The 22,531-nt window shown below is 34.9% G+C and overlaps 1 protein-coding gene across 7 annotated transcripts in view; it reads left to right on the top strand.

Moving 5' to 3' along the window:
- EVI5 (ecotropic viral integration site 5) overlaps positions 1–22,531 on the top strand; it is a 206,246-nt gene that overhangs the window by 145,938 nt on the left and 37,777 nt on the right. For all 7 annotated transcript variants that reach the window (XM_060025628.1, XM_060025591.1, XM_060025620.1 and 4 more), the window contains one exon: positions 2,697–2,792. In XM_060025628.1, the coding sequence (XP_059881611.1) occupies positions 2,697–2,792 (96 nt within the window). The remainder of the gene's footprint in view (positions 1–2,696; positions 2,793–22,531) is intronic.

The following is a 22,531-nucleotide window of genomic DNA, read 5'->3' as shown; positions in this document are numbered from 1 at the left end:
GCCATATTAAAAATTAAATTATTCAACATGATTAGACAAATTATGGTAGTAAATACTCAAATGTCATCATTTCCTAATTATTTTTACATTTTACTATTATCTGTGCTTTTAAGATTATTTATACCTATTTGTATCTGTTTAGTGGAAATACCAATGTGTGCTACTCATGTTATATTCATTAATGTTCACTAATGTTATGTCGACTTGAAAGGAGCCATGTTGGGAGTATTTACACCACATAAATTGGCAAACTACAAATCAGGGCTTGATTTATTGTTTTGTGGATTATCAAGACCAGAAGTTGGCAAACTATAGACCATATCCCAAATCTGTCTGGCTGCCTGTTTTTGTAAATAAAGTTTTATTGGAATACAACCTTTCGCATTCATTTATATATTGTATATGGCCACTTTCATACTCCAGTGGCAGATAGAGTGGTTGTGATAGACTGTACGACCCACAAGTCTAAAATTATTTACTATCTGGCCCTTTAAGGAAAAGTTTTTGAATCCTGCTCTAGACTGTTAATGCAGATTAAAGCTTAAAAATGTGTTGTATCTTTAGTCTTTACATTATGAATAGCACAAAATATTGAGGAAATCATCTTTCAGTGTTTGATTACTGTTATCAGAATGATAATAATTCTATTATCAGAATAGATAACTTGAACAAAAATTAACCAACGTTCATATCCATACTTCACTTTTTCCTCATTTTCAGTGGTAGATGACCTATGGATACAATAGTTTGGCAAAAAATTAGTGAAAGCATTCTCTGAGAGTATATTGACTACATAGAATTTATAATAGCATTATATATATCTTATTAACTGTGTGTTGTATATTATACATCTTCTATTTCAGTCTGTATTAAAATATATAATAAATGTACATACAATCACATGTGTACACACGCACACGTACACACACTTGCTTGAGAGCTGGTCGTTAAGCACTTTCCATCACAGCACTGGGTACAGAGACTATACTTTCTGGCCATGTACAAAATGGCAAAATATTTAAAGCAGTATTTGCTTGTAGTGATGTACCAGTATCATATCTAAGATTAAAATATATATATATTTTTTGAGTGAACTATTTCTTTATTGTTACACAGTAGGGTCATTTACAACTTTTTACCATTGTAAATAGTGTTTTGATGTACTATAATTGTGTACACTTGTCTGAATATATATATTTTTTAAATTTATTTATTTTTGACTGCATTGGGTCTTTGTTGCTGCGTGCAGGCTTTCTTTAGTTGCGGCGAGCGGGGGCTGCTCTTTGTTGCGGTGCGCGGGCTTCTCATTGGGGTGGCTTCTCTTGTTGCGGAGCACAGGCTCTAGGCGCGCGGGCTTCAGTAGTTGTGGTATGGGGGCTCAGTGGTTGTGGTGCGCGGGCTCTGGAGTGCAGGCTCAGTACTTGTGGTGCACGAGCTTAGTTGCTCCGCAGCAAAAAAAAATATATATATATATATATATATATATATATATATATATTTTGTGGTATGCGGGCCTCTCACTGTTGTGGCCTCTCCCGTTGTGGAGCACAGTCTCCGGACGTGCAGGCTCAGCGGCCATGGCTCATGGGCCTAGCCGCTCCGCGGCCTGTGGGATCTTCCCGGACCGGGGCATAAACCTGCGTCCCCTGCATCGGCAGGCGAACTCTCAACCACTGCGCCACCAGGGAAGCCCTATTTTTTTAATTTAAAAGTTTAATTATTATATTTTTACTAAATTTAGTATTTTTAAATTTTTGATATTATATTACTGTCAGGTGCTAAATTTCTCCTATGGTCACCATGATGCACATTTTTGATACTAAATGATTGCTAAATTTCTACTGAAGTTAATGAAGGAGCAAAATATTTTTGTATACCCCATTTTCCTCTGTCTTTCTTCATATTTTGTTACTTCTGGATCATTATTATTTAGCATGGATATTGTAGAATACAATTTTAGAGCTTTTCGTTTGTGAAATTTTGAAGTGGTAGAATTGATATTATGCTTTTCCTAGGAAGATTAAAATTATGATATAATCTAATTTCTATTACTCTCCTTTGTAGTGTAATGTAAATACTCATTAAAGTTCATTGCCTCAGAAAAAATGTAGTATAATGTAAATACTCATGAACTTTCATGCCTCAGAAAAAATGTAATTTAAAAAATATTATCTAGCTATCATACTCTTAGTGTTTATATTCCCTGTTAATCTGTTGTCCTAGATACGTGTTTGAAAGTTCTCAGTAATTGTTCTTGGTTAAAAAATTAACAGCTTTCACAGTCACCAGTTTTAATTAAGTTAACTTTTAGTTGAAAAGTTTGAGTAGGGCTTCCCTGGTGGCGCAGTGATTGAGAGTCTGCCTGCCGATGCAGGGGACATGGGTTTGTGCCCCAGTGCGGGAAGATCCCACATGCCGCAGAGCGGCTGGGCCCGTGAGCCATGGCCGCTGAGCCTGCGCGTCCGGAGCCTGTGCTCCACAGCGGGAGGGGCCACTACAGTGAGATGGAATGTTATTCTATACATTTATTCTTCATTTTATACCAAGTTCAGGATATAATGGCATTTTTTCTCTCATTTAATCATGGGTTTATTTGTCACTTTCTAAATTTGAGGCATGTTACAAGTGTTTATGTTTTATTAATGGTTTGGTTTATTATATGGTTTATTTTTGGTTTGTTTTGTTTACCACCCTAGAACAAGGAAGAAGTGATGGCTGTGAGACTCCGGGAAGCAGATAGCATAGCTGCTGTGGCTGAACTACAGCAGCACATTGCTGAGCTTGAAATCCAGGTAACACATGAAAATAATAAAGTACATGTAAAAATAATGCAGTTATTTCCCCTTCCCTCTGCACCTGAATAGTGACTTATGTCTTCATCCTAATGACTATGCTTCTATTTTCAACACTTATTCATTTCCAAGTCCATTTTTTTCTATTGTGGTAAAAATACACGTATTGCTATAAAATTTACAATTTTAATGTATACAGTCTGTGACATTAAGTGCATTCTCATTGTTGTGCAGCCAATTTCCAGAACTCTTTACCTTGCAAAACTGAAACTTTGTACCCATTAAACAACTCCCCATTCCCCTCTTCCCTCAACCCCTGGAAACCACCATTGTCCTTTCTGTCTCTGAATTTGACTACTCTAAGTATCTTATATAAGGATTGATAAAATCATAGGATATTTGTCTTTCTGTGCCTGGCTTATTTCACTTAGCATAACGTCATCAAGGTTCATTTATGTTGTAATATGTGTCAGAATTTCCTTCATTTTTAAGGCTGAATAATATTCTGTTGTGTGTGCATACTACGTTTTGTTTATCCATTCATTCATTGATGAACACTTAGATTGCTTCTACCTTTTGGCTGTTGTGAATAATGCTGCTATGAATGTGAGTGTACAAATAGCTGTTTGAATCCTTGTTTTCATTTCTGTTTTCATTCATACCCAGAAGTGGAATTGCTGAATCAGGTGGTAATTCTATGTTTAATTTTCTGAGGAATTGTTATACTGTTTTCCACAGCAGCTGCACCATTTTACATTCCCACCAGCAATGCACAGGGACTAGTTTTTCCACAGCCTCACCAATACTTGTTAATTTTCTGTGTTTTTTTTTTAACACCCATCCTAATGTGTATGAAGTGGTATCTCATTGTGGTTTTGATTTGCGTTTCTCTAATGATTAATAATGTTGACCATCTTTTCATTGTGCTTATTTGCCATTATGTCTTCTTTAGAGAAATGGCAGTTCAAGTCCTTTGCCCAGTTTTTAAATGGGTTGTTGTTGAGTTGTGGAAGTTTCTTATATATTCTCAATGTCAATCCCATATCAGATATAAACAGATATTTTTGCAGATATTTCTTCTCATTCTGTGGGCTGCAGAATTTTCCTAGCACCACCCTCTTTGACTCTCTTCTTTCTTGTTGAACTTTGTTTTCAGTCTTTTTTCCCTCAGTTCTGAGTGTTTGTATTCCTCTGAGCATCCAAGTTTTTTGGCTTTTTAAAAACTACTCAGTGTACAACAATGAATTCTAATCTATCTCCATCCTAGCATGTTTCCCCTAATCAATAATCTTACACCTTTAAAAAAAATTATGAAGACAATAAACAGAAAAGTTCATAAAACAAAGCTACATTATAATATGTATAAAAACAGTATCCATGTAACCACTACTTGGGTCAAGATACAGAATATTGCCTATATTCCAGAAGTCTACCCAATCACACCCTTTTCCCTTATCCCGAATTTTATAGCAGTCACTCCTCTGCTTTTCCTTTTAGTGGTGTCATCTTTGTATGCATCTCTCATGCACACAGTTTAGTTTTTCCTATTTCTGAATTTCGTATAGAGTCATGCTGAATATTTTCATTTGTCTCTCTTCTTTCTTTGTTCAGCACTGTTTTAATGAGTCATGATTTTTATTGTTGCAACGTGTTCCATTTCATGAATATGTCACAGCGTACATATCCACTCTGATGTTAGTCGTCATTTGTAAATTTCCAAATTGGGACTGTTATACACAATGCTGAGATCGTAAGCAATCTTGTACACTATACTGACTACGTGTGCACACGTTTCTGTAGCATGATGCCAGGGTGTGGAATGGCTGGGTCATAAAGCATGCAGATAGATCTTCAGTTTTATTTTCCAAAGTGTTTGTACCACTTTAACTGCCAACCACAGCCTATGAAAGTCCTGTTGTTCCACATCCTCCCCAACACTTGGTGGTGTCAGATGCTTTAATTTGTGCCAGTCTGGTGGGTATGCAATGGTATTTCATCATGGTTTTAATTTGTATTTGCTGGATTACTAATGAGGTTGGCAGTTTGGATTTCATCTTTTATAAAGTGCCTATTAAAGTCTTTTGTGTATGTCTTTTCTTTAGGATTATCTTTTTCTTATGTACGCGTAGTTCTTTCCAAGTTGATGTTATGTTTTACAGATAGCTACTCCCACTTTGTAACTTGTCATTTGTCATTGTTGTTTTTAATTTATTGTGTCTTTTGATCAGTAGACCAGTATGTTTAATGGACAGTAGAGAACTCCTCCTGGAACTTGTACAGGACCTTCAAATTCAGCATGTTTAAAATCAAATGTGTTCCTATTCCAGCCAAAATGTTTTTATTCTTTTGTATCTCAAGGCTTGTTCAGTGGTATCATCTCGTCTTGAATTATTCAGCTTAGTAGGAACTTCACTTATGCTTTTCTTAACGTTATGCCATATTTATCAAGGCTACGTATGCGAACTTTCAACTTTACTTGAGAGTACCAAATTATTTTTACAAAGTGCTTCTGCTAGTTAACATGCCTACCAGCGTTTCACCTGCTCACCTACTCATATAGATTTGCCTTCAGATAATTCTTAATAATTCATACAGATTAAAGTACCATGTCCGACTCTTCAATTTCTTCAAAAGATAAAAGTCGTGAGTAAATCTAAAACTAAATCAAAGGTAATTTTACTCATTTCAGAAACTTTAAAAAAAATCTTTCATGGCCTTTCTATTCCCCCCTGCCACTCCCTTCATTCACCTGCCTTCGTCCCCACCTGAACGTCACAACTTCCTGTCCAGCTTCTTTTTCTCCACCCTGAGCTCTTCCACAGAGCCACCAGAATTTTCTGTCTAAAACATAAAAACCTTATCTTTTCATTATTGTTCAGACTTGCATTTCTAGCCTCTTCTTTGACCATTACAACCCCATCCTCTCTCCCCACCTCCTACACACACACACACACACACACACACACACACACCTCTTTACAAAGTCTCTATATTCTTTTAAAATTCTGTATCATTCTACATGCTATTATGTCTTCAAAAAATTGCTGTGTTTTTCTGTATCCCCTAGTCCTCTGCTTTTTAGGTATTTCTGCTTACTGAGTTCTCCATGGCTAGTTTGCCGTTAAGACATTTGATAAATGTGTTTTCAGTAAACATCTTAATGATTCAAACTTCATTCATTCATTTATTTATTATATGCAGGTTAAGATCCATAAATAGATCTTTTGTTAAAACCTGAAACTCATTTTCAATTATAAGAGTAATACATTTTAGGTTATTTTTATTCATGGAAATATCTTAGATCATTTTCAAGTTCCACTAGGGGGAGAACTCAACTTAGTCAAATATTTTTGTACTTCAGATCTCTTCAGACCAACTCTTCCAATTACTCCTGCTCTCTTGTGAATAAAACTTTTTCCCACAAACCAAATTCTTTCAAACCCTTCATTTAATAAATTACATAATTATGTAATTAGTTATTGATAAAATTAAAGCCTGCTTTTTTAAGTGTAGTTATGAAAATTGTACTTTTGTGAATGTCTCATTTAGATGAGGAAATACTCATTTTTATACACACTATAGCATTCTGTAGTAGATATATTTATGAGGTTGAAGTTTATTAAATTTATTTTCAAAGATCTTTCAGTCAACTTGAAACTTTAAGGTCTGGTTTAAAGTTCATAATCACCACCCTCCCCATGTTAATCTGAGATAACTACATTTGTAATATACTTAATGTTCTTTATAATAATGCCTTTTCCACCATCTTTGGAGGATCTGTTTTATATTAGTGTCTCAGAGTGAATTTAACCTTTTTTAAAGTGTAGCAGCTTTCAGGTTTTAGCCATTTTCCTGAACTCTTTGTAAAAGTTATTGCTGAGGTTTCCTCCTTCTCAAACAGAATTACACTTCTTAATGGATTTTAGTCACTATCTACTGTAATACTTATTTAGAGCAGATCATACCCCTATAATAGAATTAAGAGGTTGAACTCCAAGGTGCCATGAAATATTAAAAAATATGATATCATGTATATCATTTTAATATTTTTTGACAATTCAGTGTTATCATTATGAACTTCAAATACTGTATAATCTCACTTCATTCAGATCTCTATTGTTTTCTTACATAAAGCTCCTTTGGCCAAACTTCTATCTAAAATAATATTCATATCCTAATCACTGTACTCTTATGCTGCTTTATATTTCTTCAAAACAGTTATTTCTTGCCATAAATTATACATGTTTGTTGTTATTGTCCACATCCCCCCACAAGAATGGAAGCTCCGTAAGAGAGGAATTTTTGCCTGTTTTATTCAGTTGCTGTATTTCTCAGCGTTGGTATATAATGCTTAGTATATAGCCATCATTCAAATATTTGTATTTGAAGAAATTAATATAATAATTTGCTCATCTGTTGTTTTTACAATAAGTGATTTTTAATGTATGTAATTTCAGCATTCAATTTTTTTTTTTTTTTTTTTTTGTGGTACGCGGGCCTCTCACTGCTGTGGCCTCTCCCGTTGCGGAGCACAGGCTCCGGACATGCAGGCTCAGCGGCCATGGCTCACGGGCCCAGCCGCTCTGCGGCATGTGGGATCTTCCTGGACTGGGGCATGAACCCGTGTCCCCTGCATCGGCAGGCGGACTCTCAACCACTGAGCCACCAGGGAAGCCCCAAATTTTTTTAATTCAGAGATTATCACTGTATTCACACATGCATCAATTTGCATTTTTTTTTTATCATTAGGTCACTACTGGCTAGGAAGGATAAAATGAATTCAGACTCTGCCTAAGTGCATTTATCATTATACAGAAGGAATGATTGAGTCTGGGTCCCTTCTTTGCAATATCATTGAGTAGAATTTAAACCTCTGAAAATTTATGTACATTTATTGGTGTTAATGGCTTTAATTACCTGTGAGAGGATGCCAATTGTTGTCTTTTAAAGGAGAATTTTTTTTCTTCCTACCTGTACATATACTTTACAAGCTAATTGAATGGCTCAGGCTAAGTGGAATTTCTGTAAGTAGCCTGCAAAAATAAATATGACATACCCTGATCAGAATAGAAAGAGTCAATAAATTTAATTATTATTGGGAACAGGAGGATTTTAGAATCCTAAATAACTCTGTGGTGACAACTTTTATCTTTCTGTTTTCTTATAATTGCTAGAGATTTTGTTGATTGGTTGAGAGTAGATTTTGAAGACAAACTACTTATTAGCTGTCTTGTCTGACAAGTTATTTAACCTGATTTTGAATTTACTCGTTCAAAACTAAGGGTCCTAAAGTTATCTGCTTTAGAGTTGGTATTAAATGAGAAAGCATGTGTCAAGTGTTCTTTCCTCCCTAACTAGTTTCCAGCAAATCAGTTTATCAGTGACCTTTTATAAAAGATCACACTCAGCATTGTAAGGGCTTCCAAAAATTACAACCAGAATGGAAAGTGCAGAAAGTCTTTTGAGTTCCCTTCAAGATAGTGTTTACCCACCCCAGATAATGAATTTATCCCTTTCCAAGAATTAGATATAGCTGCAAATTAAGAATTGTTTTGGCTGGTTTTTTTTTTGATTGAACTTGTTTCTGTCCAGTGTAGGCCCTGTTTAACTTACTCTTCATTTTTTATGTATTTACCATATTATCTGTAACTTTATTTCTTCCAGAATACTAATAATTAAAGTATTAATAGCTAGCATCATTGAATACTTAAAACATGCCAGGCAGTACTATTAGCCATTTAAATATATTCACTTATTTAATCTTTACATATGACATTATTGTTAGTATCCTCATTTTATAGTGGAGGAAACTGAAGCATAAAGAAGATTTTTAAATGAGATTTTGTTGTATGTTTAAGAACCCACTCTAACTTAAATTCTTTCCAGGATTAAAATGAAATTTTTTTTCTTTAGTATTACAGGTACTGTCATGTTAGTTATATGGATTTTCTTGGTAGATCAACTGCCTCCTATAACTTTGTTACTACTGGTTCCCTTTTCCTCACTTAAATCTTTCAGTAGCTTCCCATGGCTTTCGGGACACAGTTCAAATTTTGGCTGTACTCACGAGCCCCTTCCTGCTCTGATTCTTGCCTCCCTTTCTAGCTTCATTTCCCGCTTTTTCCAGCATATACCTGTGCCTGAGCCATAATAAACTAGTTAAGAACTCTTTAAATATGTCATAGAGATTCACTCTGTTTTTCTTCTCTCCTCCTTTGATCTTGCTTATCATTTCAAAGGTCAGATTAAGTTTGACATGCTGTGATCAGCCTTCCCTGATGATGCCAATCCAGCCAATTTTGTTGTGTCTCTGCTGTTTAACCCTCTCTGTTATAGATCTCTCTTATACCGTCTCACATTATTTTAATCATTCTCATTTAAAAGCCTATATGTGAAGAACAGATTAAATTATTAATTTAAATGGGGTGTCAGTTTCAATTCAACAGATACTTATGGGGTACCTACTATGTGCTAGTCACTACTCTACATACTTTATAAGAATTAGTGAACAAAACACATGAAAAGTCCCTTTCCTCATCAAGCTTAATGGTAGAGGAAGAAGTAGGATGAACAAAATAAATGAATCGTATAGTGTGTAATTTAGAAGATGATGAGTACAATGGAGAGAAAAATGTCGGAAAAGGAGAGGGTTGGGGTATTGAGCGTAGGGTACCATTGCTATTTTAAATAATGTGGTCAGGCAAGCTCGCTAGAAGGGGATATTTAAACAAAGATTCATGCAGATTTGTGGTAGAAATACCCTGATAAGGGAATAGTAAGGACAAAGGGCCTAAAGCCAGGGGCATCTCTGAGACCCTGAGTGGAGTAAGAGAGGAAGTTAGAGGAAGTATGAGAGGTAAATAGGGCAGATTACATAGGGCCTAAAAACTTTGGCCCTTCTCTGAGTAAGGTAGAAAGTCATGGGAGGGTTTTGAGCATAGGAGTCATCAGTTAGATGACATTTAAACCTATTAAAAGGATTCATTTGAACTTGATTCAGAAAAAAATGCTTGTAGGAATTCATAGTATTTAGATGGGAGGAAATGGTGGTTAAAAATTGTTTCCTCCTCCTCTTAGTGGAATTTTCCACCTTTATTCTATTGATCCAAATGTTATTTATTAGTTGAGGACTTTATTTTTATGTTAATGCTAAATCACACTTTCTCCATTTTCCAAGTGGTGGAACAAAACACAGAAAAGTTAATTTTTGCTTAGTTAATTGAGGAAAATAGATGAAAATTGAACCCAAGCCTTGTGATATTTAACCTGGAATTGAGTTTGTGTTTTGATTTTTATAAAGATAAACATATTAATTTGTCATAACCATATTAAAAGCTTCTGTGGGCTGAGCACATCTATAAAGTTAATGCTGCTTTGTTATAAATAATGAAAAGTTTTGAGTTTAAAACAGTTTAGTTCTACGCAAATCCAACTTTGTGTTCTTTTCCTGGTACGCAGTAACATTTACCCATTTTCATTACTTTGCCCAACAGATAACCTCTAGGGATGCCTCAGATGGGCAATACCCCAACCGCTCTTGGCTTAAGAAACACCCACTCAAAATTCTGTTCTGACATAAAATGAGGGAGTTAGATTTAAATCAGTGTGCCCAGCTCAGTATGCAGTTTTGACAGAGATAGAGAGGAAGTGATAAAAATCTTTACCATTTAACAAAAAAAATTTTAATAATGTAAAATTACAATGACATTACTAAAGGATGGAGTTTAGCATGAAGCTTTGTGATCAGTTGGTGCTTTCTAATTTCCTGAGCTCATTTGTTAATAGTTTCACAGCAGGTGGTAGTTTATATGCCACCTCTTGACTAACAAACTTCTTTTTGGAGGACTTTTTTTTCCCCCTTTAAGTACAGTGGTTTCTGTTTTGAGCAACTTGTTTAAACATTAAAATATTTTTCATTTTTCTTTAATGATTTTTCTCAAAATTTTAAGCATTTTTAAATTAGAAAAATAACTTCTATAATCTTATCTAGTCTTAATGCTGATTCTCAACAAAGGGAGTTAGGTATACAGAATATTTTACTCAGCTTGCTCTCTGGTCATTAGGTATTAAAAACTTAAAAAAAATTTTTTTTTTTTTTAACTGAAGTGCTCAGAGATGATTCTCTGATCTCCAACTTTAGTATGCAGTTAAATATAAAGAGACTAAGTATCTAGAGGTTTTTAAATTTGCTATATCTAGGAATGAAGGATATCATTCACTTACTCAAGACCAGTTCATAATAGTATCTAAAGAATTAGTGAAGATAGTTTAGACCCTTAAAGTACCATGCTACCAGTGATCATCTTGGTGTTATTAAAATTAGTTTAGAGAATTCCCTGGCGGTCCAGTGGTGAGGACTTGGCACTTTCACTGCTATGGCCCGGGTTCAGTCCCTTGTAGGGGAACTAAGATCCCTCAATCCATGTGGCGTGGCCAAAAACTTTTTAAAATAAAAATTAGTTTATGTACACCTAGCACACAGATCTTGGTTTCTAATACCATTCTCCAATAACAGAAACCAAGGTTCCTGAGAGAAATAGCTGATTCCAGGACTAGAACAGGAAATACACAAGATGAGCCTGGAGTATCTTGCAGTGTCAGAAAGTAAGGAAGTGTTCCAAAACAAAACAAAACGAAACCCTGCATTAACAGGAATATGTTAAAGGGACAGAGAGGAGCCAACTGAAAAAGCTCCCAGTGGCCAAAGGTGGAACAATATTTAAAATAGGAAAAAATAATTAACATAGTAGTGGATTATAATTCAAGGTATAAAATAAATATCCATGGATCCATACTGATATCAATAATGATTGAATAAATTAATAAATGAAGAGGAAGAGAGAAATCTCTATGCAGAAGAATTCCAAATAACTTTTGTAGATACTCTGCCTTCAGAAGGGAAGCATAAATTTCTATTCTTTTAAGTGTAGCCTGTGCACAGTGACTTCCTTCCAAGGGGTCCAGTATGGAAAGGGTAAGGGAAAAAAGTAACTTTTTTGGAGAAACCTGACAAACACTACCTCACCCAGATCAAATCAGCATCAACAGTTGTAAATCACACTGCTAGTAATATACTCTTGATAGGATGTGACAAAATGGCACTTTACCTTTGTGGTCTTCCAGTAGCCCATAATCACATTCTTACTATGAGAAGAATATCAGACAAATTTCAATAGTAGGGCATCTGGCAAAACACCTGACCAGTACTCCTGTAAGCTGTCAGGGTCATCAAAAACATAGAAAGTCTGAGAAACTGTCCCAGCCAAGAGGAACGTAAGGAGACATGACAACTAAATGTAATGTGGTATCCTGCATAGGATCCTAGAACAGAAAAAGAATATTGGGTTTAAAAAAAAAAAAAAAACCCTAAGAAAATCTGAATAAACTTTGGACTTTAGTTAGTAACAGTGTATCGATATTAGTTCATTAATTGTAACAACATGGAAGATATTATTAACAGGGGAAACAGTGCAAGGGAGTATATAGTACTCTTATCCTCTCAATTTTTCTGTAAATCTAAAACTGTTTGAGAAAACGTCTGTTATAAAAAATAGTTTATGGGAATTTCCTGGCGGCTCAGTGGCTAGGACTCCACACTTTCACTGCCAGGGGCCTGGGTTCAATCCCTGGTTGAGGAACTAAGATTCCACAAACTGTGTGGTGTGGCCAAAAAAAAAAACAACAAAATTTTTTTAAAAATTAAAAAATAGTTTATATAATTCCATGGTTTTTAGGAACCCCTGGAATTAGATAGAATTTTAAGTATTGGTCACAAAATTTGATCTGTTTTTAATTAAACTGATTTATAAGAAATATTTTCTAGCTTTTGGACCTTGTACAAATGCTGATTTTTCATGTGTGTATTTAGCTGATCCTGTAAGAAATATCACTTTAACTATGTGTGGGATGTATTTCTCTTCTGAAATGGAATTAAATCAGTCTTAGTAGTGAGAAAAAATTTTGATTTATTTCCTCCCTTCCATACTTTTCAACTTACCTTATTATTTCTTTAAAGTATTTATATGTACTTTTTTCTAGTTACTAAAACATAAAGAATAGTCAAACCTTTTTGTCTGTGACTTGAAATTACAGGAAACTGTTTTAGAAACTTACCAATAGTACGTGATATGAGTATGATTTGGTTTTAGATGTTTCAAATGAGTCACCTTGAAGTCATGGAGAGGCTACCATTTACCACATTTACTATTCTGATTAATTTTTCTTAAGGCAAAGTACAAATCAGTAAAAACTTACTAAAGCTTAGTGATTGCTATTGATGTTTCAGTAAGGTTATGTTGATTAATCGCGGTGATTGCTTATCGACTGTCACAGACTTACTCAAATCATTGTGTTTTCTGCTACTATCGTCATCTCACATGCAGTTATAATTTGGTTAATATAGCTTGCTTTAATTGAAAATATCAAATTAGAACTTAGAAATTGTGCTCCTGCTGCTGCAAGTTAATATGGTTGCCTCTGTGACCGTTGAACATAGTTTCATAATATAGCCTTGAAAAAAAGCATTATTTAACCTTTAAAATAGTCAAGATAATGCCTTTTAATGGTCTCTAAAATAGTTAAACTTTTACAAAGGAGAGAGAGAGCTTGTATATATCTTTCTGTAGCATAATCTCTCTTTTCGTTACATTTTCTCATCTGTGGGTGTAATTTAAAATATTTTTTTAATGTAAGCTTTACACTTGCATTTGAGACTAAGCAACCTGCATTGTGTCATGACCCTTCCAATACCACAAACCTTCTGTAATACTACTCCCAGCGAAAAACCCACATCCTATGTATAACCTTAGATTTATTTTGAAATCTCTATGAAGAGCGCACAGAGAGATTACTAATTGTTTCTGTTATTTCCTTTAAGGGTGTGATGTCTATTTGTAAACCATGTTTTAAGTTTTACTTTGTCAGGCTTAAAATGTTAAAATATATTAAGTACTGATTTCCTATTCTAAAGTTACTATATAAAAGTTTAATAACTAACGATAAGTTTCAGTTCAGAATTGGGTGGTATGTTAGACATCTGTAGGGTGTTCAAGAAAGGAGAAAGCAATGGTACTTGCAGTAGCCAATATTTCTAATACCACTGGCCAGCACAGTACTAGTAAACAATTGCAAATTTTAACAATAAGCAACTTTTTTTCCCATTTTATTCCTGTTCTTTTATTATTTCCTTTTGTCTGTTTTAGCTTTGGTGTGTGTTCTTTATGTAACTTCTTAAGATGGGTGCATAAATCTAACATTATTATTTAAAAACAAGGATAACTACTGATTATTAGGAGAATGGTTAAACCATAGTAGATCCATATTTGGAAAAGTCTGTATCTTTAAGAAAGAATAAAGAAAGATCTGCAAGACATAATAATGAGAAAAATTATAGAATGTAGTGATAATTCCATTTGTGTATGTTAAAAAGTATATGTGTGTGTGTATTTGTTTAAGTAGATTGGGATGTCTGCTGTGATACCTATCAAAGCTCCCTCTGGGGAGCATAAAGGGCTTGGTGCAAAAGAGAAAGGGAAACTTCAGTTTTTATACCATATGAATTTATATGATTACCATTATAATTTTTTAATGTACATACATTAAAATAACTTGAGGTAACCATTGCTAGAATGGAAATAAGAATCATTGGAAAACAGCAATGTAGAAAACTTGGTCAACCTAGCAAAAATGCCACCCTCCTTCTCTGGCCTTAAAGTCTTTGAGTTGTCTGGCTCCTGCCTACTTCTCTGACTGCATCGTAAACCACACTCCCCTTCATGTCATGCTCTAGCAACACCAACTTTATTTTTGTTTCTAGAACCAAAGCTCATTCATTCCTACAGGCTTTTGCTCTTGCTCTTGCTCTTCCCTGCATTTGGAATGCTATGCTCCTTGATCTTCCCATGGCTCGTTCCTTTTCATCATTTATATCTCAACTTAAAAGTCACCAACTCGGGCTTCCCTGGTGGCGCAGTGGTTGAGAGTCCGCCTGCCGATGCAGGGGACACGGGTTCGTGCCCTGGTCTGGGAAGATCCCATGTGCCGCGGAGCGGTTGGGCCCGTGAGCCACGGCTGCTGAGCCTTGCGCGTCCGGAGCCTGTGCTCCGCAATGGGAGAGGCCACAACAGTGAGAGGCCCACGTACCGCAAAAAAAAAAAAAAAAAAAAGTCACCAACTCATAGAGATTTTCCCTGACCACCTTTATAAAGTAGGACCCTAATGCCGTAACTCTCTATTTCATCATTGTGTTTCATATTATTTGTAGTTCTTATTAGTGTCTGAAATTACCTTCACTTTAAAAATCAACTCACACCCACATGTAATATATTAGAACCTGGTTTGTCTTACATACTGCTGTATGCCTTGTGCCTGGCATGTAACAGGCGATCAAAAAATAATTGTTGAATGAATCTTAGGCGGCAGCCATGTACATGAGAATTTAATATTATTATGCCATAAGAACAGGTAGGTTCAAAGTACCTTTTTTTTATTGAAGTATAGTTGATGTACAATATTACATAAATATCAGGTGTAAAGATTCATTTGTTTAAATGCTGCCCCAGAGGTGGACTGAAACTGATCCCATAATTTCCTACCTCAACTGTCTAACAAAATAGTAAATTTTTTTTTTTAAAGGCAAATACTTTCCCACTAAAAGCAGCCTGAGAGGAAAAGGATCTTACCCTAATGCAATAAACTTTAAAAGTGACAGTTAAGGAAAGAAATAAACTATTTAAGAGCAGAGAGGCCTAGCAGGGCTTGGCTTCTAACCTCAATTATCTCCCTCTCTCCTATGTCACCACGCTGTATATATAGGTAAGTCAGCAAAACCCCCGGAAGATTCAGTCATATCCCAAATGTGGAGAGAAGGAAAATGAGTATGTCTGACTGAGAAGTTGTAGAAACTTCTAGAAGGAACAACCCAGTGAAGGAGATTAGAAAGTGAACATCTGAATCTTAATTAAAGTGAAGGCCCTGGGACAACACACTCTATTTGGGAAATGATCTGAATCCTAAAACCCAGGTTTTGGCATGTATGCCCCCAGTTAGGTAATACAAAATATCTAACAGAATCTCAGAAGAATAAAGAGTGCCCCTGTTTAGCCAGGTTCTTCTTTTCCCCATGCTGTCCCTCAGGCCTTAGAAATATGGGAACAAACTTGAGCTTGGAGGGCACAGAAAATAGATTTTAAATATGATGGAAAGAGAGTTAATAAGTAACTCATATCATTAGAGCATTTAGAATATCTAGACAGTCACCTAGCCATGAGCATGATGAGAAGAAATGGCACAACAACTTGGTTTCTATTATTATAGCAGAGAAAAGAGAAAGAAATACTATTCAGAAACATCCCAACCAAGAAGAAAGGTAATTCAAGGGTAAGAGGAATTACAATTACTTCATACTATAAAACAACTAAACGTGAATTTAGTAAAATTAAGAAATCAAAAGATAAGATAATTAAAAAGTGCACTGAGGTAAGAAGGAGGGGATTGTACCACTAAGGGAATAAATTGAAGCCCAATACACCATTGCAGAAACCACAAAAGAATAGCCTATTCAATGGACAATGCTGAAAATCGGAATATTGGCATAGAAGAAAAGCTTGAGATAATAATCACAATGAATATAGAGGTTAAGAATGAAAAACAAGTATATTAGCTAATGCTTATGGATGACAGACAGATAATCTAACACTAAGAATAATTGGTATCCCACAACAAATAGAAGGAAGATATATTCAAAAATAAGCAAGAAGAGGTCCTTGAAATTAATGAAGACGCAAATTAAAAGAAAACCTTGTGTTCTAGGAAAATTTGACACAGAATGCTCCTTAAACACTTAGAGCAAATTACCTACAAAGTTGTATGGGAAGATTAAGACTTGTCCTCCAGATTTCTCACAGCATATTCAATGCCAGAAATCAGCAGAGCAATGGCTATGCTGCACTCTCCAATATGATAGTCACTAGCCAGCCAATGTGGTCATAGCCTCATTTTGCACAGTAGCTCCTAGCTAACATATTAGACAGTGCAGATGGAGAACATTTCCATCACCACAGAAAGTTGTCTTAGTACTAGTCTACAACATTCTGAGTTTGGCTGACCCAAAAATGTTATAGCTAAACAATGTGTCATCCAGATATTTTGAAGAAATAGATTGTTATTTTCCAGTGTGAAAAGATTGCTAGGATACTATTCTCATAATCTTGAAAAAATTACTGGATAGTGAAATCCAGCTTAAAACAAGTCAAAATAAAGAACTATGAAATGTGGGCACTATTTGAAAAGATGGGTGGTAAATGTTGAATCTGTTTAAATACGGAACTAATACTAAACAAATATGGGAATAATGATTACAGGTGAGAGAGTTTTTTTAAAATAAACTTTGACAGTGTAAAAATAACAGCTAACAAAAATCTGGAAGTGGAGGGAGAGGGGATATGAAGGCAGGTATAAATGCACTCATATCCCAGCAAGATAGTCAATCAATACCACATACATTTAAAGCATGTAATAAAAATGCAGACTTCTAACATCTTAATGTTTTTTTGTTATCCCTTAAATGTAGAGGTTTTTTTTTAAAAAAAGGAAATTACCTCTCATATTGAAGAAACACTTGGCATTCACTGTACTTTCTTTTCCTATTAATTTTAGCTAATATTTAATTTTCATTTTTGTATTTTTACCACCGTCCAAGTTGCTTAAGGCAAACATATATAATTTTACAGAAACAGTTATTTTTATTAAAAAAAAATCTGGCTGCGTGTATTCCAAGATGTTAACATTGATCAATTCTGAGGAGTATGAATAGAAATGATTGTTACTCTCTTTATGTTTTTTTTTCAATTAAAATATTTTTCCTGTTTTTTTCTACTGTATTAATCACAGCCAGGCCAGACCACCTCATTGAAATAGTTGAGAAAGGAAATTAATTTTATATATGAGTTACTAATTTGAAATTTATAAAGTATTATTGATATTATCTTTACATGGGCTGTCTTTGATTTATCTTTTTGTTTGTTTTGTTTTGTTTTTCCGCTGAGCTGCACAGCATGCAGGATCTTAGTTCCCCAACCCATACCCCCTGCAATGGAAGGCGAATTCTTAACCACTGGACCTCCAGGGAAGTCCCCCTATCAAGTTTTAATACTCTTAACAGTCTAATAAGTTGATAAAGATGCTTTTTGGCAAAATCAGCTCTGCATGGATTCTTTAAACAGGGCACAGAAAAACATGTTTTATCCATGAGGTGAATATATAAGAGCCATGTATATGGTCATCTGATGCTAAGGAAGGCAGATGAGAAATTTTGACAGCTAAGGACTGAACTCTCCAGCTTTGGCTTACTAACACTCTGTACAGAGGGTCCAGAAAAAGATAAATGAGTAACATAAGCAACACCAATTTTGGGAAAATAATTCTAGCACATATCCTGCTGTGATTTGTCTTACAATTAAGGCACTAGGAATGAAATCTGGTTTCTGTCCCTGGCTAGCCATGTGATCTTTGACAGGTAAGCCACTAGTCTGTCTAATCTTTTAGTGTTGTTGAGGCCAGGCTGTGCTTAGATCAAACCACCTGTGAGGACAATAATCAGGTAAAGCACCAGGCCAAAAGAGAGGGCTTATTATTAGTCTGTCAGTCTGGAGAAAATCTGGCTAAGAGAAGGAAGTGGTAGTAAGAATCCAGAGGATGGAAATAACAGGCCTAGGTCGTAATCATCATCAAGCTGGGAGAAGACAATCTAGAGAAATAAAAGTGATGGGCAGTAGAATGACAAAGCGATGAAATGATGTTTGCATAGATCTAGAAAGGCTTTTTGTAACTAATTCTTCGAAAGTCTTGGTTTCCCAAGACAGTACTCCCCAAAAGGGTTTGTCAGGTGTTTACTCAGCCTGGCATAACAGTGTTTATCCTTAGTAAATGGGATACATTACCATGTATCCTTTCCTCATAAGGAACAAGTGAGACAGAAGCTGCTTTACAGTGCATAAGAATACCTATTTGGAATTTAAGTTTGTGGTATTAGAAACAAAAAAAACAAAACCAAGAAACAAAAATAGAGATAAATCTTTCACTGAGATGATAACCCCCATGACATGGAATATAAGGGTATTAAAATATGACAGTTCCACCTCTCCAGAAGGTGAATCACATTTTCTTCAGTTACACAGTTTTCCAGCTGTGAGCACTATCTCAGTGAGCAAGATAAAGCTTAATGAGTGGTTGTTTTATGCTTTCTTATGACAAGTCTTCTCTTTCTTAGAGATTTCTTTGTGATGAACACTATGCTTTTCCCAGAATTTAAAGTCATCTACCTACTTTATAGAATATTTTTACAAAGGGTTTTGTGTGTTTAAAGTGATGTTAAATATAGAGAGTTCTGGGCTTCCCTGGTGGCGCAGTGGTTGAGAGTCCACCTGCCGATGCAGGGGACGCGGGTTCGTGCCCCGGTCCGGGAAGATCCCACATGCTGCAGAGCGGCTGGGCCCGTGAGCCATGGCCGCTGAGCCTGTGCGTCAGGAGCCCGTAAAAAAAAATAGAGTTCTTTGGACCTCTTAGGAGTGAAATGTTAAACACGTTAATCTATTAATAAGAGGCAAGAAATCATAACTGCTAATATTTATAATGTTTATCTTTTACCAAATACATATAAATAATAGAGTAAATATTTACAAGGGTAATATATAAAATGCTGTATTCCTATAAATATTCTGAGTCTTTGGCTTCAGATATTTAAATTTCTGTGCCCATGTCTTCTATATTTACTCCCTTGACCCAACCAACCATTAAATATACATTATACTAGTTTTACTCTGTTACCTGTTTGATTTGAAAAAAGGAATAAAAACAGTACTTGTTTTCATTCGAATGGGAAATTTTTCTATTTCAGCTTTGACTCTTAAAATATCAACAGTATCATGGGGAAAAAAGGCAAAAGTACTACTTTAGATTAAAAAAGGCTAAAGAGATATAATAACCAAATGTAACCATGAACCTTGGTTCAATTGTGGATAATAATAAAACATTTTGGGCCCTTTCAGGAAAGTCTGAATAGGAAGTACATGTTTAATGATGCTGTGAAATTACTATTAATTTAGGTGTTGTAAGGACATTTGGTTTCTTTTAGGAGATGCATGCTGAAATATATAGTAGTGAAATGTCATATCTGCAATTTACATTCAGATGTTTCAGAAAATACACAAATAGGAAAAACAAAAGCAAATGTGGCAAAATAGTAATTGGTGACTATAACTAAGGGGTATATGGGTATTGTACTATTATTTCAGCTCTTCTGTAGATTTGAAAATTTTAAAAATTAAAAAGCTAGAGAAAAACTTTGCAAGATGTTAATGATAGACTAGATGCTTTTATATTTGATATAGGGTGCTTTCTGCTACCTTCATCTACACATCTAGTATATTAAATGGGTGTTAACTGGTTAAATTCTTTTAAAAAAAAACAAAAACAAAACAAAAACCCTCTAAGCAAATTATCTGGTTGTGTAGAGCATTAAAAAGCCTATGGCTTGAAACACAGCTTTTTAAAATCTGCTATCTTCCTGTCTAAGGAAGTGTCCTTCCTGTGGCAGGATAGGGGTAAGTTATAACCAGCCTTAAAAACATAGATAAAGAAACAAATAAACAAGAATGGACTCTTAGGCATGCCTATTACAACTTCTCTTTTAAAATGAGGCTAATTCATGAATTTAAACAAACCAGGGCCCCTGCCTCCTCTTTTCTCACTGCCACAATATTTTTTAACGTTGTCCACTGCTAAACCACACTTTTCTCTCAAACACTTGTTCAAAGCAACTTAACAACATATTTATCTCAGTTTTGCTGCAACATGACACGTAAAAACATGCTGCTTAGAGCTATACGGTAAACATTTCATGTTTTCTCTTCACTCTTTTAGCTTGATATGCATTACCATACTTAATTGTTCAACCTTTTTAAATAGTATGTTGGAGTACAGTAGACGTAGGTGAAGGTATTTCTAATTAAAATGTCCACTTTCTGCTGTGACTTACACAAATACATAATTCACTTATTTCCTGCTGAGCACAGCATTTATGATTTTTCAGTCAACAGATTGAAAATATTCAGGTAACAGAATATTTTACATATCCTGAGCACAGTCCATCTCTACCTCATCCTTTCTGTGATTAGAGCTCCCAAAGGTTGCAGGGACAAAAACAAGTGAAAGTATATGCCGAAGGTTGTTAATCAACCGTCTAGGTAGTTGAACACCAGAATCACTGCTCTAAGTAAAATATTCCTGTATACACATTTATATGTGTTATATTAAAGCACATAGCTTTGGGGCTATAACAGTCTGTTACCTGATAAAAAAAAGTTTAGAGAATTGGACTCCATACTTTCCTTATTTATTGCCATATCTCCTCATAATATTGGTACTTTAAGTTTTAAAAGAATTATTTTGTTGGTCCCCAAATCTTTGGTTTTTCTTCATTCTTTAGAACAATTAGTTTTCAGTCATAGGGGTCATACATGTGGAATTTTCTCAGATCCTAAACATTTTATTTAGTTCCTCATCATGCATTACCAAACTTTAAATCATATTTTCTGTTTGAGAGCTACGTTAACCAAGACAGGGATTTGAGTTCAAAATTGAACCAACCTCTGCAGACAGGGAACTGACCAGCTGAAACTATCACAGAAATAATGTGAAGTGAAACTGATAGCAGAATTGAAAGAAATTAAAGAACCCTTGACAGTTTTCCTCTATTTTTGTTTTTAAATATATTCTCTCTGGAAATGTAGCGACTATTTGTAGATAAGTTTATCAGTCTTGGTCATTTACCACATTCACCATTGTGGTAGTTGTAAAAACATCTCTTTTTTTATATGTAAAATTATACTAAGTAAATTCTGTAATGAGTGTCAATTCATAAAATATTAGAGATTTTTAAGAAATAGGGTAAAAATTAAGCATTTTATAATTGGCATATAAATAGAATTTTGAATTTGTGTTTAAAAAAAATAGTTAATTTTCAAAGATGGTTCAAACCAGTGCGTTTCAAGTGTAGTTTATGTCACGCTGGTTATGTCAGAATCACCACTTGTTTAGCTTTCGAAGTATACTGATTTTCAAGCTCCATTCCCAGACATTTAGAATTCAGTAGGTCAGAAATTGGTTCTCTTAATCTATATGTTTACAAAACTCCCAAAGTGATTTTTTTTTCCATAATCATCATTTGGAATCATTGTTTTAAGCATTTCATAGATTATGTTGTTTATATCATGGTGTTTATTTACTTAGCCATATTTTTTAAAATATTTATTAGGATGTTTTTATTGCAGGCAACCCAATTCTGGATTTGTTAATGGCATAAATAATATGGCTTAAATAATAAAGGGGATTTATTGGCTTACATGCCTGAAAAGTCCAGAAGTAGGGTGTGCTTCAGGAAAAGTTTGGTTTGAGCTCCATTTTGTTGTATTTAACCATGATTCTTAAGGCTCAGCCCTCCTTGTCATTTTTATCTTCAGGAGGTTTTCCTTATTGTGCTAAAATGGCTTACCGGTGAGCTTTATACCCACATATCGTAATATCCAGAATAAGAAACTGTACCCCATACTTTCCAGCAAAACTTTTGAGTGTCACATTTTGAGAAACCCCTGAACCAATCACTGTGCAAAATAGATGCGATCATCTTGTTTGAGTTAAACCCCACCAATCAGGGCATACCTGTGGAGTTAAGGATCAGGATA

Source organism: Delphinus delphis, chromosome 1, assembly GCF_949987515.2.
Source record: "Delphinus delphis chromosome 1, mDelDel1.2, whole genome shotgun sequence".
NCBI classification, from domain to species: domain Eukaryota; kingdom Metazoa; phylum Chordata; class Mammalia; order Artiodactyla; family Delphinidae; genus Delphinus; species Delphinus delphis.
Note: the sequence above shows the minus strand (reverse complement) of the source record. Positions and strands in the feature narration are given on the sequence as shown.